General features: G+C 42.0%; 3 protein-coding genes and 1 long non-coding RNA gene across 9 annotated transcripts in view; 2 read left to right on the forward strand and 2 right to left on the reverse strand.

The window, feature by feature from the left end:
- The window catches only part of AstC (Allatostatin C), a 104,822-nt gene that overhangs the window by 28,856 nt on the left and 48,230 nt on the right, over positions 1-27,736 (reverse strand). The gene's annotated exons all lie outside the window — the stretch shown is intronic.
- Positions 1-27,736, reverse strand: part of Samuel (SAM-motif ubiquitously expressed punctatedly localized protein) — a 61,798-nt gene that overhangs the window by 11,996 nt on the left and 22,066 nt on the right. For 4 of the 5 annotated variants that reach the window (XM_070998671.1, XM_070998666.1, XM_070998661.1 and 1 more), the window contains exons 3-6: positions 13,336-14,155; positions 7,755-8,150; positions 6,420-6,915; positions 5,105-5,821 (exon numbers count right to left, since the gene is read on the reverse strand). In XM_070998671.1, coding sequence (XP_070854772.1) covers positions 5,105-5,821; positions 6,420-6,915; positions 7,755-8,150; positions 13,336-14,155 — 2,429 coding nt within the window. Of the gene's footprint in view, positions 1-4,777; positions 5,058-5,104; positions 5,822-6,419; positions 6,916-7,754; positions 8,151-13,335; positions 14,156-27,736 lie in introns of those variants that run through there. The other variant, XM_036815580.3, reaches the window with a different exon arrangement.
- LOC108021050 (uncharacterized) lies at positions 12,285-12,813 on the forward strand. The gene has a single exon (XM_017089556.4). The coding sequence runs from the start codon at positions 12,364-12,366 to the stop codon at positions 12,745-12,747; it is 384 nt and encodes a 127-aa protein (XP_016945045.3). The 5' UTR covers positions 12,285-12,363; the 3' UTR covers positions 12,748-12,813.
- Positions 14,432-26,736, forward strand: LOC139354513 (uncharacterized). The gene is made up of 3 exons (XR_011605473.1): positions 14,432-14,835; positions 25,601-25,767; positions 25,819-26,736. It is a non-coding gene; the product is annotated as an uncharacterized lncRNA (long non-coding RNA).

Here is a 27,736-nt window from a genome sequence, read left to right on the forward strand (position 1 = left end):
ATTATCGTGCAACATTATCAAAAAAGAAGGAAAAAACGGCAAACGCGAGGCAAGAAATTGCTTGTCTTTTGGCCAATTTTTTTTGTTCGTACTTTTCGTAGGCGGCCGAAAAGTGGAAGCCACAAGAAGGGGCAGAAAAGCTTGGACCAATATATTGAAATATGGCGGTAAGCGGGCAATTTAAATGTGGCCCCCGCAACGCTTCCACCCGCCGCTGCACGGAATGTGGTTTTAAGTAATTCATGGATTAATGGTAGCATATTGGTCTTGTGGCAAAGTGGAGGAGCAGGAGGAGCAGGAGGAGCTGGAGGAGGAGGAGGTGGTTGCCGCTGTCTCTTGAGTGAATGGTCGTGTCTGAGGCCGAGACTAAAACTGCTGTCTGTCTGTCCGTCTGACTGTCCCACTGTCTGCGGGGCCTTGGCCGTGGTAAGAGTAGGAGTTGCATGTTTAGCACGTGCCTTCGGTTCCTCTTGTTGCACACTCAAATGTTGTTGCTGTTGCTCGTGTGCGGTAGTTGCTGCCGTTATTGTTGCAGTTGCTGTTGCTGTTGCTGTTGCCGTTGCCGTTGCCGTTGCTGATAATGCGTTGACCGCCAACGCCGCAAACTAGATTGTTACGTTTATAATCATTAGGCAAGTCGGTGATTTGTTTTCCTTTTCCTACATTTTTTTGTAGCATTGATTCTTTGGGCTATGAAAGTTGTTGATTGTTACCGCAAAAGCACCGTTAATATGAGGTTGCTTTTCTGGTCGAAATGAACTTCAGGCTACTTTTTGGTAGCAACAAAGTAGGGGGTTGCTCTAGTTATACTCATAACTTATAAACAATGAAAGTTGTTTGTTGTTTCAAAAATGACAAAAAACTTCGTTATATCTTTTCATATCTCAATGACCATTATTTTTCGTGGGAATTGACCTGAACAGAAGTCATTCATAATCTAGGCAATTCAAGTATTTCTTCAATCAGCTTTACAAATTAAATCTCAATCAAATCCCCTTCAGTTACGTCACAACTTGGCCTCCTCAATCGAAAATTTCTTTCACATCTCTGTCATTCGGCTTAGCCGAAAATTAATTTCCATTTTTGTGTTTTTGGCGCATAACGCCTCGTCATACTTCCTGTAGCAAGAAGAAAAACCCAAACTCACCGGCCACATAACACTTTTAGCCGCCGCACTCACACACTCAATGAGAAACCAACAAATTGCATTTTAATGCAACTTTCCAAATCAATTTTCGAAAACCAAACAGAGAGCGGGGCGCATTTCCCTTTAAAGAGTCGAGGCAAAAAGTAGGGGAAATTCGAAAGATATGGCCAGAGGGATGTGGCGGGCACCCGGGTCGGAGTTAGCCACAAGAGTGCCTGGCCAAAAGGCCAATATAAAAATAAATAAAACTTAAGTCAGCCATGTGACAGTTATGGATGGGAAGGCTGCACTCCAACTGGGTACTGGGGACCGGGACCCAACTCCAAAGTCGAGGAGATCCGGACTTGGAGCCCCGGCCTGAGCCAAAGTAACGAGTTGACTGTGCGATAAAAAATCTAACTTTAATACGAATTAAGATAAACAAATAATGAGAAAGGGAAGGGAGCGGTATATGCACGGGCTTTGGATCTAATCGAATGTTTGTGGATGGCAATGGAGACCTCCAGGCCCAAGCTCAAGTGACAAGTGCGAGCCTAGCCGGGGCTTTTGACATTTGCTGAATATGAGACTGCGACGAAGACGATGATGATGATGATGACTACGTGGATTCGCAGTCGTTGTTTATGTTTACTCGAACGATGAAACCTTATGCCTAATAATAGGGTCGACTTTGAAATGCATACGAAACGGGGTAGCGGGGTAGAAGGTACGGGTACTACAGTACTGGAGACATATACATAGTTCGCCTCGCTTTTTGTCGGGGGCGTTAGCCATGGTGCAAAATGTAGAGCTGCGGAGTTGATCTCCATGTTGCCGATGCTTGACATTTATGTGAACCCAGGCAACAATAACACGTTGGTGTACCTACGACAGAACGACACGAAACCAACCTAACCTAACCAAAGCAAACCGAACCAAACCAGAGCCGGAGCCGGAGATCCAAGAGATCCCAGCGATCGTCGTGGGCAAGCAGGCAAAGTCAACTCGTTCGAGTCATGAATCTTATGACGCCTACGTGTACTTTTGGCATTTGGCATGTCAAATACAATAAGTACTAGTGCCAGTGCCAGAGATCAGAGCCACAGACCAAGATGGAGCTGGAGACCCGCCAAATGCGGAGCCTGCGATGACTCTTCGGGTTCAAGACTCTCGCGACTGCGTTGGCCGCTGCTGCGTTGACTTCTTTCTGACAGCTTCGGTTTGGGCCCCGAACTCGTTTTGGGCCAAAAAGGGGGAACATTCCTGGTCTGTCATTAACCGACAGAAACTAATTCGCTCCAAATAAGTTCAAGGCGGAATGCTGATAGATTGACAAGGCAAATGGGTTTAGAGATGTTTGCCTGGCCTCTTGCTACAATTTGCGAATTCGTCATCTTGCGATTCTTTTGAATTTAGATGGAGATGTCGGTAATGGCTTGATTGTGAACTTTGATAGGTTTAAGGGGTTAAAGTTGTACACCCAAGCCAGTGTACCGCAATTAAGTATTGTTATCTTTGGAAATGGAAAATACCCATTAGTCAAGTTTATTGATGGGAAGGCAGACTCAAATGTTTGTAGAAAATAGAATACCATTTTGCAAATACAAAGTGTTTAATTAAACCAATGTTTGACCAAACAATCTTAAAATTGAATTGATTTACCAAAGAACAGATTGGTTTTTGCATATCTAGATACAATAGGTGAATAGCTTAAGACCAAACGAAGTCTGAGATTAAAAAGTCTGAGTCAAAGGTTTTTAAAAATGCTACCTTGAGTACCCAAAGCATTTTGTTTACACCAACGGATTCCCATGCCTTGCCATCTCCACCGGTGATCTGACCATCTTCTATCGATCAAATTTCTAAACTCCTCTCGAGTTGCCTCGCATTCCAGAGATCCAACCCACCTGCTACCTGAGTGCACTTAATCAGCGAATAATTCATGACAAACTGGGGACCGGGCGAAGGCGAAAAGGGGAGTGGCCCCCTCCCGTAGCTCGTGTCGCTGATCACGCATAGAAATTATTATTGTGCTTTAATATAGCCATAAATCTGAACATTTAAAATGCAGAAAATATCGCATCCTGCTGCGTTTGCCAAACCAGAATGCCGGGAATCGCAAAGCTGGGGTTGGGTCCAACTTATGACTTCATCTGCATTTTTATGGCGAATGCCCTGGCGATAATAAACCCTGGCAGGGATCGAGCCACCCATGCGTGCTCCTAGACGAGGAGGCGGAGGAATCTGAGGCACTGAGGCAATATCAATAACACTTGCAACTCTGTCCGTGGCCGTACGACTGCAACATGATGCGACAACGTTGTTGTCGTCGTCGGACAATGTCACTGAACCAGTTCTCAATGTCTTCATATAGATTTCCACGGCCTGCGAGAGTCAACCTCTGCACTAAATATTTACAACCTCCACAATATCTCAACGACCGACAACGACGACAAAAAAAAAAAACGGCTGAAAAGACTTTAAAAATAAAAAAAAAACAGTAACAGAAACGAGGCTGGTCTTTTCTATCGCCTGGCCTGGCGGAACAAGTTCATGCAACTGCAGCAGCCCCAGCACCACAAAAGGTGTTCAGGCGACCAAGACCGAGCCCAAGACCAAAAGCAAGATCCAACTACCAACTGCCAACGATCAGCGACCAACGACCAGCGACCAGCGGCCAGTGTCGTTGTGGCCATAAATTCAATTGAATATTACGCCAATTGCCTTTTTGTCTATCGCGAGCCTCGTCGGGGAGGAGTCAGCATGTCGGCCTGGCCTCCAAACTGGTTCCATCATCATCAGTTTGCCAGATATGTTTTTTAAGCAGATTTGGTTCATCTTTGAATGCACGCTAAGCCGCTTTCGGCGTGCTAATTAGACGACTTCAAGGCCCCATCTGCTGCCCGGGATAATATGCATCAAAATGTGTCAACACCTAGAGCTCCGAGTCCTGCCATCTCGTCCGGCTTAATTGTTAGCTCTCTTCTTGCTATCGAACTGAACTGAACCGAACCGAACCAAGAGCCCAGGCCATGTTTTCACTCCATTAACGCGTTGTGAAGTCGGTGGTGGAGTGGAGTGGAGCGGGGAGCGGATTGGAGTGCAGATCCTGGACTGGGTCTGGTAATGATGCCTGACGTTGACCGATCGTCGACCGCAAAAGCCAGCCAGCCAGCCAAAGTCAAAGCCAAAAGCCAGGGGAAAAGCCAGATCCAGAGCAAGAGCCGGCCCAGGCTGACCGACCGATCAAAAGTCGTTCAACTTGCCGGAACTGGTCGTAAAGATCACCTGGCAGCCACCATTCCAAGCGAGCGCTGCCTATGTGGAGCATTTTCATCGCTCGGACTTGGCCAACGCAACTCGTACCTGGGATCTGGAGTGCAAGTTAAGGCTGAATCCCGCGCGGCACAATATTAATGGCCGCCAGAGAGTTCAGCCCGGCCACGGTGAGTTCAAATCCCAAAACATAGTTAATCTTCGCTGTCTGACATTCGTTCGGTTTTCGGCAGGAAGTCCCCAGCCACAGCGGAGAATCAGCAGAAATAAATGATCTTTGGGCTTCCATTGGCTAAATGAACTTTGACTCCTGCGAAGGGGTTAAGGAATGCTAAGCTCTTTGATCACAAAAGGTCTCCAGGCCTTTGCATTCAATTTTATAATAATTATATATATTTTATAATGATATAATAGATAATTCTTCCAGAATCTATCTAAATAAATTAGTTTCATTATAAAATATTTATGTTTCACAATGCAGTGAGAACATCTCTTCAATGCGGGAGTCCCCAAATTCCAGTCCAACCCAATGCTAAGTTTACTTTCTAAGGTCCGATTTATTTACCCCTGCCAACTGGGCCATAAAACTCAATTAGTTGCAGCGGAAAAGCTCCTTTCTCCATCGAATCTCCTTGCTTAATCAACTACAAATGGGCTAAAAGGGAGAATGTTATGTTATGTTTGGTTGGTTGGTTGGCCTACCTGAACGTATTCGGCGCATATATCAATTCCGCCCACAAAGCCGCACACATCGTCCACCGACCAGGAGTTAACCTCCTCGCTCTGCGCCTGACACCGTCGTCGGGCCTTGCCAACTCCTGTTCCGGCTCCTGATCCCGATCCCGATCCCGAACTCTCTCCTCCCGTTCCTGTTCCCCCGCCCGCGTCCAAACCCGTGCCTATGCCCGCGTTGGCGTTACCAGAATTGATATCGTCGTGCTGCTCCAGCGGCAACGGTGGCGGGGATGGTGTGGACGTGGATGTGGATGAGCCCGTGGTCGCTGTTGTTGCCGTCGTTGCGGTGGAGCTGGCACGACGCTCGGCCTTAAAACGCTTGGCGGCCGGCGGCTGGGAGCTCAAATCCAATGGCGCCGCCGACGCAATCGAGGAGCCACCACCGATGGGCGCCACCGTCGAGGAATCGTTGGTGGAACGTGGACTAGACTGCCGCGAAGCGTGATGTTGCTGCCGTTGATGTTGCTGCTGCTGCTGTTGCTGCTGCTGCTGCTGTTGCAGCTGGGCCGAGTAGATCAGAGCGGGTGTAACAAATTGGGCAGCCTGATGCAGTGCGGCATTCAGAGTGGAACTGGAACGTGGCGTGCCCGCCGCACTCGCACTCGGCGACGATGCATTCGAGCCGGAGCGCTGCTGCTTGGTGCGCAGAATCTCCTGGATTTCGGCATCTTTGACAGCACGCGCCTGGGGAGAATGCGGGGGAGAAATGGAACAAAGAAAGAGGAGGGGTTAGACTTTATAAAAACAACGAAGAAGAAATATTACTACACATAGAGAATTATTCAAGTACGTTGTTCTTGAATTGAGAACATTCGTTCTTAAACCGTCTAAGTACGTTTTGGTATCAATGTTCTCAATATTAGAACACTACTGACTGAACTAATAGTTTATTTGTTGAGATATACAATGTAAATACCGCCAATTCAACTTGATTCGAGCAAAATAAAAATATTTTCAACTTCAAACATGTTGTTTTTTTTTAAAGAACATTTTCAACTCAGATGAGTACTTTCGAATTTCGTCTGTGTATGATTAACGAGCTTAGGATGAGGAGAACTACTGGATTTTATTACAACAATAGGTCATTAAATATTAATATAATTTTGCTAATATTATATGATACTATATAAATGATACTATCGACAATGAAAGTTCAAGTGTAGGCAGATGCATTTTCCATTTATCCAAAGAAATCTACCTCTTTCAATTTGTTACAATGTAGGTGCCCAGCCATATATCCAATTTGATGGTGGTCCTAGCTTTACTATTTTTTAGTACTCACCAGGGTCAGTAGGGCCTGGGTGCTGCTCATGTCTATCAGCGGCGGAAAAATGCCGGACGAGAAGGGCAGAAAGTTGGTCATAAACGGCGAGACACTCGCTGCTGCCACCACGGCGGCCATTTGGCTCTTGGCCTGCTCCGTGGGCGAGGGGGCGGCGGGCGGTGGGCCCAGCTGCGAGAGGGACGAGCCACCGCCAGTGGCCGAGCCACCACCCACACCTGCACCACCGGCCCCACTCACTTTGGTCTCCTTGGGCAGGCTGACGGCAGCCGCATTCGCAGCTGAGGTGGCCGATGGTGAGAGCTTCTTGGCAGTGGCGGTGGTGCAACTGTTGCTGCTGGTGCCGCTGGCGGACTTGAGGGAGGTGCCTGGGTTGCCAGAGGTTGCGGCACCAGGTGCTCCTCCGCCTCCTCCTCCTCCTCCAGTGGCTGTTGTCGCCGAAGTGCTGCCACTGTTGCTGCTGTCGTAGTAGGAATTGCGACGTGTTGCATTGTTGCTGCACGGAGGAAAAATATTATACAAAATGTGTGAATAATTTGGAATTTTCTGGGTCTAATATAATATATTCATTTAGTGTTATATATAGGTATTCAAAATTCTTATAATATATATATAAAAATACATTTTTTAATATTTTATAATTTTATCTACACTTAAAGAAAACATGACCAAACATCGCATTTAATTAAATTACGAAATGTGCCGCAATAATAATTTTGTTACAATTAAAGAAAGAATAGTTTTCAAATAAGTAGCTGCCTTTCCTATAAAACAGAAAAACTATACGTCCATATACATTTTTTCTATAGACTTTGGAAAAGCTTGTTTAAATTATACATTTAAAAAAAATATTATAACATAATAAAAAATATTTATAATATATAAAAATTATTTATAATACATTAAAATTCATTTTTTAACATGATGGAACATCGCAAGCTTACGAAATGCGCCATTCATTTTGCCGCAGTAAAAATTTTGTCAAAACTAAAGAAAGTATGATTTTCAAATAAGTGGTTGACTTTTCTATAAACAGAAAAGCAATACGTCCATTTAGGTTTTTTCTATAGACTTCGGAAAATTTTAATAAAAATAAAAATTATTTTTATTTACTATACATTTTAGACGACTTAGCGCTGAACTAATTTCTGTAGCACCCCCATAATGTCAATCTACTTCTAAGAAATCTGTTTATCTCTTGATCGATAATAGGTGTATTATAAAATCGTCGATTAAACCGATGTTTAATAATACTTATATGTAATTTTTCTACGTATCTTTGAGTGCTAGAAAGCATAAGTACTTGTGGTTATTTTAAGGCCGACCAAAACTTACTCATTGGGATTTGTGTTGTTGTACTTGGCCGCCAGGCATCGCATAATGTCCGAATAGTTGCGGGTGGAGAAATCCGTGGCATTCGATGCGGCACCGCCCTCTGTTTTGGCGGTGTTGCTGCTGCCGCTGCCGCTGATGTTGCTGCTGTTGCTGTTGCTGCGATGCTGCTGACTGGCGGCCTGCTGAATGCTATTTAGCAAATTCGTTGACAAATTGTGCAGCGGCATGTGTGTGGCGGATGCTGCTGCTGATGTTGAAGTGGTTGTTGTTGCCGTTGATGGGCCACTGGGCGGACTTAAGCGTTGTTGCTGCTGGGAGTGTTGTTGTTGCTGTTGCTGGCTGGGTGAGACACCACCGCCTCGAAACGATGACGAGGAGGGCGTGGCGCTGCGAGATCTGTGGCAAAGAAAAAAATGTCAAAAAATTAGGATTAGTTATGTTAATGACAACATTTAGCAGGTTTTGCATAAGTGGCAGAGTGTGTGACATCAGCGTGATATATTTACTTTATTCAACCTATTCTACCCATCATTTCTCATAAATTTGCATTAATAATTAATTATCTAGAGCTCTCATTCAGTGACCGAATAGGTGTCGCATACAATTGGATTATTTGTCATTCTGCTCGTTCTACGCACAAGTTCTCTTGGCTTATTTGACATGCTAATGAGTGGCTTCCGTGAGATCTTGCTCCTCAAAAAAAAATCCCAAGAGTTTCAACCAGGTGCGGCGTCTACGGTCTTCGTCATGTGAAGGTTTGATTTTTAGTTAAATTCTGTGGAGAAGTGGCAAGGCATTGGTCATAATGCGATTACAAATGCGATGCGGCATGGGAACTCTTTTGCCAGGAGTTTCTTTGCGGAAGGAGTCCAATAACAGGTATCCAGGTGGAAAGCCTGGGAGAGTTCACTGCGTGTTATAATCAAATCTGGTACACAGTTGGATAAGCAGAGCACTTTAAAGTGAAGGCTTTTAGAAAGTACCAAAGTATATGTAACAAACTAATATTCTTCAATATACATATGATATCCCTGAGATATTGATAATGTAATATAATCATTTGTTTCTTTCTTTCAAAGCCCGTGTTCCTGGTTATCTGACCATAGTTCTGTTGGTAAGTTTCAATCTTGTTTCGTCGATCGCAGAGCATTAACCAAACAATTTCATTTTGGATGCTCTCGGATCGAAACGAAACAATTCATGTTAACCAATGTCGAGCATTTGTGGACTACAATCTGGCTGGCATGGCCATAACTCATATGCAACTACCACCGGAGACATGCCACCAACATGGAGCATTCGCTGGCCTCCTCCCTCCGCATCCAGCCCTCAATATCCACCCATTAGCCATTCCTAAAGCTCTCCAACACGAGCCAAAGCACGGCAAGGCTGGCCAAAAAGAAAATAATCAGAATAGATTTCTGGCCAGATCGGCAGTGGCAGCGGTCACCTCCTAAACCAAGCCATGCCGCAGCCAGTGGCAGCTGCAAGTGCCTGCCTCTATTTTAGCTTCGCTAAAGCGTTGTGTTGCATGCCACCAGAGGTGCCCGATTGGCTCTTTTACTCCAAAGTTCGAACATTTTTAAGGTTACGATTTTTAATCTAAAAACTGTACAATACCTAGGTTTCATTGAGATAAAAATTCTTGGAAATTTTTTTTATAGAGCAAGGCAGTTTTTTTTTATTTTTTTTATATTATACTTTACCAACACTGGCAAATATTTACATTGTGGGTACAAACACTGATTGTGGTCTCTTTAGCCTAAAATCCATTCCTAACACAAATCCACTCTACAAAAAAGAATATTTGGAAAAATGTGAAAGATGTACCTTATATGGATTCAACTCTGCATTGATTCTTAAAATGGTTTCAAGAGTTTTATATATAAAGATATCAGTCTACATATTCAAATATTATTTCTTATTTTCTAATAGAGCATTTTTTGTAAGTAAGAAAAATATAAATTTAAATATCACAACATATCTATACTGTTTATATATAAATGACAAATCATTTCAACAGCTGCATTTCATTTCTTAATTTTTGGTTGAAAGCTCCTTTCATGTAAAGCCACTTAAGTATAAACTTTTTTTGTTTTAGCATACAAAATTTAACAATTGTGTGTATTAACAATAATATTCATGCCTTATTTTCTCTATAAATACACTATATTTAATATAATATCTTTAGTAAAAAGTGAGCAGCACTGGTTGCATGCCACATGACTAGGTGGTTGTGGCATGGCCGGGCCAGAAGAGAGTAACTCGTGCTGCACGTCGTCGTCGCTGGTCGTTGGTCATGTCGTGTCGCTCTTTCGGAGGCTGCGGCACAAATTTATATATAGCAGCTTGCCGCCCAGCCCCCCGCGCCGCCTTACCCCTCCCCCTCCCCCGCTCCTGTACCGCTCCCCGTGTTCCTGTTGTTGTTGCCATTGATTTATCGTGATCTGTTGGTTGTCGATTTTTTTTTGGTTGCTGTTATTTTGTTCGTTTGCCGGTCCGTTGTTGCCTATGCTGCTTACAACTCTGTTGTTCTTTTTTGTCTCGTTTTTTTTTTGTCGTATCTTTTTTAGTAATTTTTTTTTCGGTTTTGTTAAAAATGTTGATTATTGCAAATTGCTTTGGCGATTGGTAGCAGCTACTTAGTTGTGTTTTGTTGCTTGTTCTTGGCAATTGTTTGAACAGCAACCAGATCAAAAAAAAAAAGAAAGAAGCCAAGAAAAAATGGTTTATAGTGGCGATTATGTTGGCTACTGCTACAGATCCCCCAGTCCCGACTTCACCCAATCTCGATGTGTGCCTAACGGTTCGGTTGGCTTAGATCTGTAGATCGGTGGCATGCCTAATTGGTTTTTATTATACAACCGGCAACATGTGCCCGCCTCGGTATGCAAATGGTGTCTATTGTTACGCCTACACAAGACCCGATAAGTCCCTAATAAAAATAAATGTATGTGTATACAGTGCGGTTCGAAACTCAAGCAATGTAAACCGGGAAATAAATCCATCGATAGATATTTATATGTCTAACCTAGAATTTCCACCTAATAGTCAAGTTCCTACAGAGGGCATACCAAAATTCATATCTCACATACTAAAAACTAAACGTAACTAATAATAGAACTAACTAAAATTCGTAGACTAAAAGGCATTTAATGTTTTGAAACCTACTGTCTGAATTTATTTAAATATTTCTGTATATCAATAGGTCCAAATGCGAATTTTTTGACGAAATGTTCCGCAAAACGAAACAAAGCAAGAGACAAAAGAGCAAAAAAAAATTAGTTTCTTTTTCGGGTTATGCTGATGCATGACATAATACAGCACCCATTTCGACAGGCCTAGAGAAGAGGTTGGACAAAAGGTTTTAGAACCACAATTAGAAATTCCGATCTTAAGTGTTCTAATGCTTTTTCAACAATGGTCAAATATGCGAGGAATCTAATAAATTAAATAGGCATATCTCCCAAAGGTTAAAAAAAACACTGAATGATTTGAACAGAAATCCAATTTTTGTGAATGGAAGCTACGGAAAATCAAGTTATTACAACAAGAGCTATGTTGTGAATCCCAGCGGGGATTCATTTGATCAGACGTATTCGACAGATGAGAATTCGCATATAATTTGCATAAATTCTTCAATAGTATCAAATTTATTTATGATATAAGCACAGACTTCAAACATGATCTTTGGCCAGCCCTAAATACATTCACACGTCATATCGTATTAAGGCATCTGCCAGTTCCCATAATCAGGGTTCCTAATTTGTGGATAAACAATTATAAATTATGAAAATTATGCGGCTAATCCAATCTCTTAAGTTGACCACCCCGAGTGGAATGGGGGAACCCACGGACAGATGCGAATCGAATATGTTAAAACCGAATACCACTCCGCATCCACACCTCAGGTGGCGATAGACTAGCATGTCTCATTAATATTAATAGTGGATAATGGATAGCCGTTCGCCCAAAAAAAAATCGCCCAACTAGTATCAACTAGTATCTTTGTATCTTTGTAACCATCTGTGCCGAGGCCTAAGGCTTGTTTAGGTTTCACGATTCTTTTTTTGCGCTTGGAAGACATATTGCCTTTATTTATATTAGTTAATATATAATCTTTAACGCCATTAATTTAGTTGAGCGTATTAATTGCTGTTGATTTTGCTTGTCAAATCACATTCTGTCTTTATCTCAGTCGCCGTCTGGGCCTTATTAATTTTTTGTATTTTGTATTTACATTTCAAGTTTTTCAAGTTGTTTTTCCTTCCTTTTCTTGGCGGGTTCTTTGTTGTTGCCTCTTTTTGACAGCAAAAGCGTGCTCTTGTGTAGCCACATTCGTGTTGGCTGCTTTTTGTTTCTTGGTTTTGATTAATTTACTCTTGGCTGCGAACAGAAGCCGCATCGATTTGGTTTCTTTTAGAGGTATTAATTTATTAAAATGTTAATTAATTTGTCAGGCGTCGACAGGCGTCGAATTCGCTTGATAAATAGTCGCGAAACGAGTTCGCAGTCCAAATTTCCAAATCTATCCCCTTTTCTAAATCAACATGGCTGTGAAATTTATGTGACATAATATCAAATAATATTTATATCAAGTCCTTAGAATATGTCTGACAAGGATAAAAATGATAAGCCAGAGCAGTTGGATAATTCCAGTCAGGAAGATGAGCTCGAAGCCAGTCAGACCCTTTTGGAACCCAATGCCGAGAGCATCAGCGCATCGCCCTCGATTCTGCGACCCATCAACACTCCCAGGCGAGATGTCTCGAATGCTCCCTCGATTGTCCTTTCGCTGCCAGTTACCGAAATGGAAAACGTGCCCGAAGAAACCCCGGAGCAGCGGCAACGAAGACGGATGAGGTTCCTCGAGTTGCGGCGGGAACATTACAACTATATGCATCACAGTGAGCAGTGCAACATGTCGGAAACGGATGATGAAGATCACTCAGCCAATCAACCCAAGACCCAGGAACAGAACAAGCCTCAATAAAAGTCCATTCTACATATACATTTTTGTCGCTATAACCTTATTATAGACATTTGCTAGGATCTAATGGATCAATGTTCTTTAATTTTAGAAATACTTAAGTTGGATAAAACTCCAGAGATTAAAACAACAAAAGTGTAAATAAAAAGGAAACAACATAAATATAAAAGTATTTTAGTCTTCCTAGATACAGTGATACCATCCTAATAAATTCGAGCTAAGGATTTGTTTCTATATTTTTTGGATTCTACTTTTTGGTTCTTGTTTATTTCAAGCCGTATTGATTACGCAATATACGAGGATGGACAGCCCCAAACGTAATAATATTAACTCTCTTTTTAAATTACAGCTTTTATATTAAGATCCTATTAAACTTATAGGCCATTTGAGACTATGTGCAGTTCAAGCTGTTCATTTTTTAATAAGTTAAGCTAATCAAGCTAGATGGCTTGTCTCCTATGAGTTGATCTGAGCTGAATCATTTCAAACAGTTCACTTGGGTCACGGCTATAGTAGTTATCTATGATTCAATAGATCAATGATGCAATGGGCAATAACTATACTATATAACTGATATTTCCCTGAACTCACCTGGCAAATGAGCTGACGGTGAGTTCGCCGTTGTGGCTGCTGCTGTTGCTCCCTGGACTGAGCCGCTCCCTTTTGACGCTGTGGCCCAGATGCTGCTGCTGCTGCTGTTGTTGCTGACTCGATTGATGGTTGCTAATGCTGTTGCTGTTGCCACTGCTGTTGTTGTTGTTGATGGTGTTGTTGTTGTTGTTATTGTGTATGGTGACCATCGGCGCATCCTTGTGATTGTCCATCTGCAGCGGCGACAACTTCTCATGCTTGACCTTTTCCAAATACAGAGCGGCATAGGCAGCAGCCATCGATGCGGTATTTGCATTGGTGGTGCATGCTGTGGTGGCGGTGGAGCAGGACGACGATGAGGAGGATGAGGCTGAGGAGGCCGGTGCTCCCAGATGGGCGGTGGGCGTGGGTGTGGCGGCCTGATTAGCCGCACCACCTCCAACACCACCCGCTCCACCGGTGGCCGCTTCGCTCAGCTTCTTGGCACTGCTCTCGATGGCCCCATAGCCGCTGAGCAGCAGCGATCGCTCACTAAGCATTTTGGCCGTTTCCGCAACGGTGGGGAATCTACAGGGGCTAACCGAGCGACTCCTGGTACTCCCGCTGCTCCTGCTGCACGTGCCCTTTTGACCCAGCTGCCGCTGCAGATCGCTGGCCAGCCGTTCGAGATGCTTCCGCTTGGTGGCTGTCTTGGCGGACGTGGAGGTTGTGGCCGCTTGCTGGTCCTCGTGGTTCGCCGGTTGGGCTGCGCTGCGACCGCCCACAATGGCGGTGGTGGCCTTGGCTGGCTTCTGCTGCAGTATGTCGGTGGGTGCGTTACCTGGAATGGCACAAAACGGAGTACGAGTTAGTAACTATCTTGTATAACGAAAAACATTTCTAGCTCTTAACTAAAAATGCCACATTTTTAAGAGTTCCACCATTTATTTCCCCTTTGATTACCTAATGTATGAAGGTAGTAACTAGCATAACACTTCAGTAGTAACATATTAAAGTTTGAAAATTAAAATAAAATCCTAGCACTAAATCATATATTATAAACGGAATTTAAAGTTCCTAACTAATTAAATTCTGAAACGTGCTCGGAAATAGTAGAGTCCCCTCCAGAATACACTCGCAATGACACGCACCCATAGACTGAGCCAAATACAATGTGGTGTAAAAAAGCTCGAGGCTTGCGTCGCATGCAAATCGGCCAAAGGTTAAAATAACTTATAATATGTTAACAAAACCATTGACCTGCATCGTTGAACCCTTAAGCTAATTATCGGGGTGAGCCAGGGGGCGCGAAGTGCACAGTACGACAGAGTGCGATTCGAACAGTTACAGGGCCCGGAAAAAGACAATCATTAAACAAACAACCAAACAGCAGCAAACCCAGACAGTCGCAACAAAAGCCCACTGAAATGGGGAGTTAGGTGGCACCAACAATCGTACGCATTCTACTTGGACATAAGGCGACTTTTTAAGGGGTTAAATACGAGAGTTCGAGAAAAAGCTGTAAGTGATCGGAACCAATGTTGTTATGAAAAAATCAGCTTACCGGAAAAAGTAAGCTTTCAAAGATTATGATCACTAGGGACTATATGAGTAATCAAAAACCAATAAAACATACGAAAAGCCATACATAAAAGATCAAATATTAAAAAAGATATCGAGAGACAATATAAATATAACTTTTGTGATTCAATTTTTACTACGCTCTCACAGTCAGAGCAAATAATTTGTTTATTTACCTAGGTATTTATTCCCAAAATTTTGATCAGACAGATAAATAATTTAATTGTAATTTACCTGGCAAAAATTAAAAAGCAAATACGTGTATCAGTGCGTGCACAAGCATTGACCTTTACCCGTTCGTTGGCCAAATGGAGAAGTTATCGAAACCCTCTCAGCCAGTAGGTGTAAATTGATGGAAGCCAGGCCACGCAGTCCCCAAGCCATACCCATATACCATACACTCATACCCATTCCTATAACCTATACTCATGGCAACCACTGGTGCCAGATCCATTCGCTCGCATGTTTGGCAGCCAAAGCACACAGCATAAATAATTAAATTAAATATTTACAAGCGAAATTAACAACAATTTGTAGTTTTAAGCTCGTTACGATCCCCACAATCGGAACCCAAATCAAAACAGAACCAGAATCGTGTCTAGGAATTGCATTGGTTTTGGCTTTGGCCAACAGAACGAAAGCTCCCCGCCGACTTGCTTCATATCAAATTTCACCCTTCATTTTGGTGTCCGTAATATGCCCATATATGTGCTGTTTAGTAAGTTGTCCATGCGTTATCATAAAATTAAGTTTATCATTGGTTAGCATAGAAATTAAGTTGCGGGTATATTATAATAAAATTGAAAAAACCAAAATCATCCGCCCTGAAGTGGTTGAACAGTGGAGGGCAAACGGATTTGGATAAGTCAAGTTTTCCATATTGCGAATTTTACAATATTTTAACAATATTATTTAGTCGAGAGGTGCCAGAACTTTAAAAAAGTTCTTCAGTTTAATATAATGCTTTTATGAATTTTTTTTTTTTCTAGAACTAAAGGGTTGAAATCATCCAACATTTCAATTCGAAATAGAATTGTTGTGCCCTGATTTAAATGCATTCAATACTTTTTCAAAGAATAACGTTTTTTTTTATTAACTATTACATTAAATTCCGTAACTTTTCGGATTAAGAAACTTTCGTCCCACTGTGCACTCCAGCGTTTGTTCGCTTCGTTCGGTCAGCGCGATCCCCATAGACCCCCTGATTGGCATCGCTTGGTGCCAATGGTGCTAAGTGCCGAATGTCGAATGGTAAAGATCATTATGGCGATGATGATGATGATGACGATGGAAGGCGGACCCGATACGGGAGTTCGAGAAAGGGGGGGCAAAAAACCTCGACCCAACATGTGCCATGCGCGACACTGTTGACTTTTTCCAGTTGGACGTTATGTTTTTTCCCCACCGTGCCCATATACCTGGGTGGGTATCTGTATCTGAGTATCTGTGAGCGATCCGCACGGTGACAGCCGCCTTTCGGTCGTCGTTGGGTCGACAAGTGTCAATAGTACTAATAGACGACGCCGACATCGAAACTTAGGACCGGGCACGTTCGCGTTCACACCATAGAAAGTGGCGGGTGCACAGAGTTCTGGGTAAAGCGGTAAAGTTCATTGCCGTTGGGTGCGATACGTATACGTATACGTTTACGAATATTCCGGCAAACACAGCTGCCGCCGACCTGTCATGTGACCATTTTTCATACACCAGCGGCAAATAAATAATACGAGTTTGCTATGCTACATTCAATAATTACAATTGCGACAAATTGCGATTGATTTTGTAACCCAAACAGCTGCTTTTGAAGGGTCACATACTCTGACCGTCTAGACCTTGAGAAAAATCCCCAAAATGAAAAAAACCCTAACTTCTGACGCAAGCAATCATCGATAATTGATTTCGACCCTCGCATTTAACTTTCATGGGTCCAATTGGGGAGTGCGGCTTATCAGCCGAATTTTATTATTTCTTTTGACCCCATTTGGAAACCAAATAAGCCCCGGGGCCAGCTGACTTTCCCCCACTTGCCCCTTTTGCAAACCCTGCTCTGTTGTTATCGCGCCCCTGCCCAAAAGAGCCACAGGGTTCAACCTTTGTTCCCGATTTGTACCGTAAGAAGAGTAAATAAACCCAATATATACGAGTATCAGCAAGTCAAGAAGGTAATACCGAACCACGCTGATAAATAGGGCTCTGTTTCGGGTTGTCGTATCAGGGCAGCGGGAATAAAAGCAATTCGGACTATCTATGGCACAGGGCCCTAACCCGATTTCGGGTAGAGTTCGATTCCGATTGGCCTCTTCAATGGCTTGCTCTTTTACTTCCCCTCTATTTACTTGTTTGCTTCGTTTTATTCTATTTTTTAAATCTGGTAAATAGAAACATAACAATTAAGTAGTTTAAAAATCCGATCAGAAAAATTTAAATAGAAACTCGCTTATCTTCAGGGTCTTTCCCCAACTCTGTGATGCCAAAAATTCCGACGATAGAGGCTGGAAAACTTTTCAAAATTGTGTATTTATATGCAAACGTGATCATTTTTTCAATCCTTGTCGGGGAAAGCCTAAATATTAAACTAAATACTATCAGTACGTACCAGCTATATTTATGACGATTTTCGACTTTTCATTGGCTAGTACACTTACACTACTGAAAACTTAACCTTAGCATTCCTACTCAACCGTTTCTATTCGCTCTTTTTTGTCACATTTCTTATAGATAAACATTTATGGTGGCCTATCAGTATCTGTATCTGCATCGCTCCACTCCGCTTCAGTTTCAGCTCGAGTTCAGACAGTTTCAGTTTCCTTTTTACGTGATTTCTTGTATCTCAAGTGTTGTGCTCTGGTCGCGGGGTCTTATCGCCTTGTTTGTCCAAGTGCCAGTTGAACTATATACGTATGTTCGCGATGATGGTGATGATGATGGTGACGACGACGATGATGATGTATGTATTTCTATATAGGGGGCTTAGTACTCTTATATGGCCTTCTCATGGTTCACGATGTTTTCGTCAGCGTGTGTTTCCCCCTGCCCTCTTTTGTTGTTCTCAATTCTTCGGGTCGTTTTTTGTGGTTTTTGAAAATCATGTCGCATTTATTAGATCATCAAAAGGTGTTAAAGATTGTGGGGCACGTTTCACTGATAATATTTGGCCTGGCCCTTTGAATGGCTTTCTCGAGCTCTAGTTCAATTGTTGTTTGTGAAAGTAATTCAAAGTTCATTAGAGATGTCCCATCTAACTGTTTACTGGGCTTGTCCGAAATTCACCCAGCTTGCCTATCGTACACATTTTTTGGTTTGTCATATCTGTTGGACAAATTCCTTATCTTTAGGGTATAGCAATCTCAGGCGGAATTGCAATTTGCCCCAACAAAAGCGTGTGGAAATTAACCGGAATACAAATGAAAACAAAAGGCCGAATTTGTTCAGATTGCCGAAATACCCAAGGTTAAGTGGGGTCAGTTTACAAGTTCATAGGCATGTTGGGATCCCATAAATCTTTTAGGTCCCTGATCTTGGTAAGGGGATATCTTCTCCGACCCCATATTTTTATGATTTCTCCCAACTTGCCACAATTAATTGATTAACCAGTCAGCGCCAAATCGCCAAGTGACAGACCTAGGAATGGCTTAGGAAAGTCCAATAATAAAATACAGAGATAGCGAACTGGAACGGACGCCAACTTAAACCACTGGACAACCGCAAAAAGTAAAGCGCTCTAACGGTTCACGACACTGTTCCCCACAGGTCCACGGCAAATTGAAATTTCAAATCAAATCAGAGCGCGGCGCAAGACGGAAATGGCAAATGATTTTCTTCCAACATTCTGCGACTCCATAACGGACAGCCAAGGAAAAAAAAAGGTAAAAAAAATATAGCCAAGAACCAAAGGAAAAATTTCATAAATTATTAACACCTCTGCCATTTGAACTGGACAAACTGGTACCCGTTCCGAGTGTGTGTGTGTGAGTGTAAGACGCGCCTCTCTTTGCGCTTCTCATTGAGGTGAGCTGCTGCCTGGCCCATGTCTTCGGACTGCATAATTGCTTTAATGGAATTTGATTTTACCCAACCTCTCAACACGCTCAGCTAGAGACAAGTGTCAGACCTATCGTCCCGAACGGAAGACTTAGCTCTCGAGAGGAGATACGTGCGTGATTCACGGGCTATATACCCATATATGGCGGAAGTCTAGGAACGTGATATCCTCATTTGAAAGAATTTACTGCCTTAAAAGGATTAAACTAAATAATTTTCAATCAGTCATAACTGCCTTTTTGCGATATCAATTATTGAAATACTTTAGAATTTCTAACCATTCTATGGGAACTTTATTAAAATGGTTTACCATTTAAGGACTCCTGAAGATTAAATATATTTTTCATTTCACACCTCATTCAATTTTCATGGGGAATGCAAGGGCAGTATAATTATGGATATGGATTGTTTTTAAGCCTCGATTAGGTCTGACAATACCGTGCACCTCTTCAAGTTTTTGGACATCCTAATATCCTAGAATTCAATTAGTATAAATCCGTCGTGTCACGCTCGCATCTCTAGACCCCACCTTGTCGTTTTTTGGTCCATTGCAGATGATGTACAACCACTATTAGCATTAAAGTTTATTATCGACAACGACGCTGGTTCTGAATTCCTGTAAAACAGGTGCACCATACCATACACATACGTGCATATGCATATGTATACTCCATTGCACAGTGAGGCCATCAGAAGAGGCCTTTCAACTTTTAGCTAGTGATTTCTCCACCTCTGCCACACCATCCCAAAGCGCACTATCCCGAACCAAACCAAACCACACCAAACCGTACCATCCGATCCGATCCGATCCGATCCCAACCCCGTCCACATGGTTGCATGCAATGCAGGCGGCGCAATGCATTTGGCCGCTAAAAGCGCCTTATTTGGTTAAATTGGTGCAGATTGCTGGCAGGCCAGCTCTAAATAATAATTAGCACAGGTTTTTCATCTTCTTCTCCTGCGTCGTCGTCGCTATCTCACTTCAGCTGCTTCTTGTTCGCCTCGCCTTGCTGCGCTTTTGGTTTTAGTTTGGTTTTGGTTTTGGTTTCGGCTTGGTTTTGGTTTTGGTCATTCACCAGGCGCACCGCAACCAACAAAAAACAAAAAATAAAGAAAAAATTGAAAAAAAAAGTAAACTAACCGAGAAAGAAACATCTTGTTGCATGCCACATACGGGGTGAAATTTCCTTAGAAATTTCGTGCTTGCCTGCTCTGGTTTTAATTTGATTTTTACTTGATTTCCCCGCCACTCTCCATCACCATCACCGCCAGCAGCCTCAACCTTCCCCCAGCTCCATCCCCATCGCCTCAGTCCGCATCTGGTGGCCCAGGTTCAGGTTCATAAATTTACTAGATGTTCGCCCGATTTCTTGGCTCTGCGTTGCATGTTTAATGTTGCTGCTCCGTTGCATATTCGCGTGTGCGCCATGCCTCTGTGGGTTGCACTCGCAGCCCCATCGGTGTGGTTGGTGCTGCTCCTCGCCACCCCATTGAACCCATCACTTCCCTTTTTGCTAATAATTATTTTCCTGGGCTAGGATTTATGAATCTGCAGGATCACTAGTTATCTTTCATGCTTGTTGTGGTACATTGTATTGTTGAAAGTTTATAACTAAAGTGACAGAAATCCAAGGGATTAAATGACTAACGTGATAAGGTCTACATATGCTACATCTTTGGTGCAAAAAGTTATCCATTTGAAAGAACAAGTTAATAGTCCAATTTTAATACAAAATTATAAAGAACACTAAGAAAAATGGAATTTTTATTTATAGATTTTATTAGTTTAATTAATTTTTACTTTAAAAAAAGTATCATTAAAGATATTAGCATGGAAGATGATGATTAAAAGTACTTCGTATCCTCGAAATGGTGATTTGATTTGTGACTTAAGCCGTTTTAAAATATAATTAACAGTTAAACTTACGAAGCATGTAACAGGAAAAACTTAAAAAGATATAATTATTAAGAAGAAAACTTTAAAAGCAACCAATCTTCAATAGATTCTCAAGTAAAGAACAACATACTTTGTCTTTAAGTTTTAACAGTAATAACATCATACCTTTTGACTTTGAGTTAATTAAATATATTACCAAGAAAATGCAAAGAAATAAAAAAAGGAAAATAAAACAATTTGCCAATTGATGCCGATATGATAGTTAGAGCGAGACCCGAGGTGGAGTGGCGTGAATTTGGAGGGGGACCGAACCAGATGTGCGCATGCCTCAAAGGCACCTGCCAAGTCGGCCCGCTGGAGGTGCGACAGAGAAGAGCCGCAGATCGGCTTGATTCCCGTCCAAGTCTGGGGCTAAGGCGAGGAAATCAAGTGCAGATTAATTAAATTCGATAATTAAATGAACGGGCCGCGCCGGGGCTAGCAGATCGTGTCTGCCGGCAGCATCGTGGTTGCTGTGGATGTGGATGTGGCTGCCGCTGTTGGTTTTAGATGAAAGCTGCCTGCAAGTTCCCCAAACGGCAACCGCAGCACCAGTGGTATAATAATAATGAACAAAAAAAAAAGGAGAAACATTTGCACATTGGCTGCACATTTGGGATTGAGGTTGAGTCTCTCGCGACGGGTGATGATGGCGTTGGACCAGCCACGACCAGCGACTTCTTCTCGACTCGTCTCCGTCTCCGGCTAATGCACTTCTGTGATTTTAGGCGCAGCGAATTAATGTGCATCGCTCTATAAATTTGTCAGCAATTAAACGAGCCAGTCGCCCGGCTAAGCCACTAAAACCGTTTGCCAACTCTGGCCAATATATCGGAGTAAAAGTTTCGGTGAAGAACGAGGCTTTATGATGAGCTTGTATAAGGAGTTCATAATGAAGGAAACTCATCAACTGGTGGTTAAATTGAGTGAGGGAGACCTGTTATGTTCCAAAGCAAATTCAATATTTATTATGAATTCATGATTAACGAACTTAACAAAGACCGCTTGATTCCCCTTTAAAATACCTTACCAAAGGCATCCCGTCTAAACCAACTTAACTTCCGTCAAAGAGAGACAAACTGCTTAAGCCCATTTCTATGATCTTTTATGGATTTCAAGTCGATAAAAGCCACAAACTCCTGAACTTTATATAGTAGGCAGACTCTAAACTCGTAGAATCCTCAAATGTGCAACGAATTTCAGTGGACTTGATTGATATTGGGCGATAAAGAAACCGCTAAGGAGCCGCTCTGGGTCTCTCAGCATCTGGCTCTCTGTCAGCATCCGTCTATATGTTTCTCTATCTCCATATAACATGTGTAGCAGTTGTAATGTATAGCTGGCAAAATCGGTGCATGTTGCACATAAATTTCATACGAGTTCAAGCTCAGTTCGCCACAAATTTATGGCCAAAGCGAATGAGGAGACGACTGGGACTTGGACTTGGACTTGATATTGGTTCGACTATGGGTCTGATGTTTTTTGGGGGGAAGTGCGCTCACTTTTTGGGGCGTGTTTCCTTGTGCTCTGTCCTGTTAACAAGTTTTGAGTGTTGCAGCAGCATCCGCATCTTGTTTAATGTGTTTGTGGTGGCCATTCGTAAGGCCGTTGAAAGCCAGTTAAGGCCAAAGATTGATGGCGCAAGGTTAGAGCGCACGTAAAATGGCGATTGAATTCAAGGCATCAGAATAGTTCAAAATAGTTGTGTGTTCTTTAAACTTGACACTAATTTGGTTTCATTTCATTGGAATTTCATATCAACTTTTAGTCTAGTAGGTCTGTGCTAAGTGTCGCATCGATAACGTTGCGTATACGTAATGCCACTCAACGAAGAGGAATTTTTTAAGTGCTGCGGTTAAGTTAGGGCGATTCGAAACATTTTTTTGCTCAAATATTTATTTCAGCATTTAAAAATTGATTATGCTTAAGAAAAATATTTAGTTTATTTAAATAATAATTTATTCCCCACATCAAACCACCTGGCGCATAACATCTGCAATCGATTTCCAACCCAATCAAGTCGTCCGAATGATTAAAGCACTTAGTATATCTTTCCACACCCCCGCCGGCTGACTTGGCGTATGCTTAATATGCAATTATAAATCTTAAACACGATCGCCCAGAAGGCAGTGTACAGTATAATTTCCTGCTTACCAAGTATATGGGTTATTCTGTCCACATACTGTACGTACATATAAATATATGCATATAGGAACATACACATTTGCTGCCGTTTTACCAGTAAAATGGTGTGTACCAACGGGTTCAAGCAGTTCAAAACCTTTGCACGCGAACTTATCGCACAAGGCGACTTCGTCTGGTTAGAGTGGAACCAAAACCCAAGCACAACAATGCAGTTCAGGCAAATAGGAATGGGGTGGGTTCTTACCCGAATTAAAATTTTGGAATTTCAGAAAATACTTTTTTGAAAAACTTTTTTCTAGATAAAAAACAATTTGAGGGCGTTGCTTGTCTAAAAAAACCAGTTCATACTACTTATGGTTATATACAAATAAGTATTTCCCAAAATTTTAAAAATAAACTAGAGCAACGAACGATGAATAGGAAATACTAAGAAAAACGTTATGACTTTATTATAAAATTTTAAAAACTTTTTTTTTTGACTCCCTTTTGGGTGTGTACAATCCCTCGAGTGCCTCATGGATTTGCCTTTCTTGTTGGGTTTTTCGTTTCGTGGGGACTGTTCCCATTTTGCCCCCGAGTTGAGATTGGTGTATATATTTAAAATAAAATACAACAACACGGAACGATCGCAGAGCAAAAAGTCAAAGCGGCAAAAGCAGCGGTCGACGCGTACAAAATGCGACAGCAACAACAACAACAGCAACAGCAACATATAGTACACATATAGTACACAGATCAGCCACAACAACAACAACAATTACAACAAAATCAGCCGTGGAGAGTGTATACACAAACGTCAAAAAAGTCAACTGCGCCGCTGCCATTTGATAAGAGGCCACAAGTGTAAATATAGACGGCGACAACAACAAAACCGCGATGTCCACGACCGCTGACTCTCTCTCTCTCCCTCTCACTCGCTCTCTTCCTCCCTCTCTCTCCCCCAGCGGAGAGCACTCTTTTTTAGATTTCTTCCATCTCCCTCACTCCCGCTCCTCGAATTGATTGATATTGCCATTTTGCCTTTGTCGCCATTTCATTTTTGCTTTCAGCAGTTCACCAGAGTTCATATATACATATGTATATAGGTGGGTGCATATATATGTATGTATATAATGCGTGTGTGGGTGGGTGGAAAGGGGGATTTCCAACTACGTGCCGCAATGCCACATGAGGTGGTGATTAGGGGGAGGGGGCGGAATTGTTTGCATTTAGGGTTAACCACAAAATAGGTCAACACACTTGTCGAGGGAGCTGAACCCCGTGAGTCAGATAAGAATTTATAGGAGATCGACAGCGGGGATGATGAGTCAGGCATATGGCAACACACCAATAATCAGCTGGTGATTAAGACTATATATCAAAATATTTCTATTTGAGAACTATTTTAGTAGGTTGGTCATTATGAAAACCTCTTTTCTGAAGGGCAGCAGTACACAAATGCTCATATATCATCTAAATACAGTCAAAAGTGACAGGATTGTGGTTTTCTTTTGGTGACAAATAATATAATCTTTTTTTTATTCGTTAAAAATATCCACTTCCCCCAAAAACAGACTGAAAAGCCATCAAAAAATCACTTAAAAACTGCTGATGATACTGGGTTATTCGCTTGAAACACAAAATTTGGAAAGAACGGTTTTCTAATCGGAATTTATTAAGGAAGTTTATAACCAGAACGCAATCGAGTGCCTTGTTCTTTCTTTTTTCAGTTTGAACCTAAGCTAAGCACTGCCTTTAAAATAATTACTACAATACCACACCATTCTTAGGTAGATTTCTCCCTTTCCTTATATGACCCCAGCGTGAAAAACGTTGACATCAAAAACAACGATCAATTGATTTGCAATTTCTGCAAATGACAAAAGATGGAAACGCCGTAATTTATGCAACATAAATGGCCATAATGATACCCAACAACGTAAACAATCAGCGATTTATATGGTGTCTTTAATTTTTGTCGATTATTTTTATCGTATTTCATTCCTTACCGCGCCGAGAATAAAGACCTGAAGAATAAATAACGCGTGCACCATACAATTTAACAGCCCAATATTTGCATAATAGCAGCGCGTGACACCAACAACAAAGATGCGGGTGGAGGGGTCGTATAAAGACAGTGGGTGAATACGTTCAGTCAAACAAAAGATCAAGCATAATGGAGGCGATGACAACTGGAGGATATCCCAGCGATAGGGGTAGGTAAAAAAAAAACACAGCGGGTAATCCAAACTTCTCGATCCGGGAATTAAAACCGTTTTAATCTATCCAATATAAATAAAATATGGAAAATTATACATATGGTATCTACTATAGATAGTGGCGGATCCAAATTTTGGTTGTGGGGGGATATAAAAAAGATTGGTTAAGAAGAAATCAAAAATTTAAAATAAATTACACATTACGAATACTTTTTAATGCGAGTTGGGGATCTGTCCCCTATATCCGAAACGATAGCATTATAAAGATATAATTTCAGTTATCACCTGGTTCAAGCGTTATTATATGGTTTTAGTGATTTCATTCGATTAAAACAACCTAATAATGCAAGATATTTCAATTTGTTCCCTGTATCCATCCCTACAGTACCAAAATTCCATTGGCTTATCTTCTTGATAGGATTGAGGAAGTGGGGAAAAGAGAACGACTCCTCCATAAATTGCCAGACTAAACAACGGCGCTTCAATGACGGATTGACAAATCACACACAAAACCCAGGCACAAACAGGGACCCAAGACTGGGCAGAGTTTATGTAAGTATATATATTTTTGTGACAAATTTATGACTGACTTTGAGGTCCAAGTACCCCGTGCGCCCCTCCCAGGCCTTCCGATTTCGCCTGCTGCCTGATCAACACAATAACGACGATGATGAGGATGGTAATGATGATGATCGTGGCACGTGAAGACATGCCAAAATGTTTATGGCTTTGGCCAAGGTAATAATTTGCCAACAACAATTTCGCGAACAGACTGCAGATGGCAGGAGGCTGTCCGACGATGATCATAACGATGATGATGATGGGCATGATGATGGCCCATCATAATGATGATAATTTGCATTTTAAATGCGCGACAAACTGCCAGAAGACAACGGCAGCAATCCCGCCACCTCCGACTCCGTATCCGAATGCGACTCCTCCTCATCTTTGTCCATATCTTCGGCCTGCCCATTTGAATACTCGCACAGTCAGCTCACATATCTAGGCATAAAGTACTCCCATCGCAGGTCTTCTCCGCGTAGAAGGAGTCCCCATATTTGGCATCACAGAGGCCCAAAACGAAACGCCAAAGAAGCCACAAAGAGATCGCTTGCCAAAGCAAACTGGCGAGCCATACAAATTTGTCACACGAAATTGGTGTTTGTGACAAATGGAGAAAGGCGCGGAGAGTCCGGCAGGGCTGACTTAGATGAATGCGCTTTTGAGGCGACAAGTGATTGAACGATTATGCTGCAGGCCCAAAATCGCCGTGAGCGCTGGGGATAATAAACGTTTAGGCCGTCTCTCCTCATATGCATATTGTACAGTTACGGGTTTTTGCATAATTCTACCTCTGGGGTTCAATTTGGGCCTAGAATTTGGAGTGAAGACCCAGGAGATCCTACCATGGTTGGCAGTCAAGAGTGTGCGAACTATTAGTGGAAGTCTACAAAAGGAGTGAGGTTCTTTAAATGAAAGTTAGGGCATTTGAAATGCTCAACTTATGTAAAGTTACTTGGAGGAAAATATAAGAATATAATAGAATCTAGTATCAGCTTGAAGAATTTAAACATAAAGAATCTAATGATCTAGAATTATACTAACTTTTTCAAGCTCTTCTTATCTTAATTCCAGCTAAATTGTGCTATTTCTGATAGTTGTTATTTGTAACACAAAAGAATCGCAAAATGAGGCCAAACACACATTTACTACCAAACAGAGATGACCTTTGGCAGACTTCATAAATCGCGTATCCAAGTAAATTTACCATCTACAGTAAACTAAAAACTTTACCCAAAGTTTGCTAGATAACAGACCAAAAGATCATTTACAAGCACCCAGGCCAGATAAGCGGAATGTGAACTTAGACAGCCAGGCGAAGATCGCCGACAATGATGCACGAGATACACAAGATATCATTATTATCTGCTAGATAAATCACTATGCTCGCAATATCCGGCCAGAAGATAACGATCCCCGTGAAATGGCAAAGTTGTAGCACTCACACACACGCGCTAGTGTCTTTAATAGTTTCTTCAGCTCTTGGGGCAAGCCACAAAAATCCACAAGAGACCAACTAATTGAGACATCATCAGCAGATGCTGAAAGTGGGCAGGGGGAGGAGCCACAGGACTGGAAGGAGGCTAAGTAAACATAAAAAAGAATACCTCAACTTCAGCTTCAACTAAAGAAGGCAGAAGGCAAAAGTGTAAATAGCTCAGAAAGCGCCAGAGGAAGTCGAAAAGGTGAGCCAAGTGCACTGAAATAAAATTAAGTCTAGGGATTTCAGTTTGGATCTCCTCAATAGTTTCCATTTCCGAAATGAGTATTCTTATACTTATACTTTATCAAAAACATTTTCCTTTATATCTCGATACAAAAACCAGTTGGGAGCAGTTATTATGATGTTGGGTATCTGTAGAGAGGAAGTTCCCTAGAAAACACAGCTTCTTAACAATGTTTGGTTTCCTTTTTTAATTTTTTTAGAGAGGCTTAGACTTTCTCAACACACCCATTTATA

Source organism: Drosophila suzukii, chromosome 2L, assembly GCF_043229965.1.
Source record: "Drosophila suzukii chromosome 2L, CBGP_Dsuzu_IsoJpt1.0, whole genome shotgun sequence".
Lineage (NCBI taxonomy): Eukaryota > Metazoa > Arthropoda > Insecta > Diptera > Drosophilidae > Drosophila > Drosophila suzukii.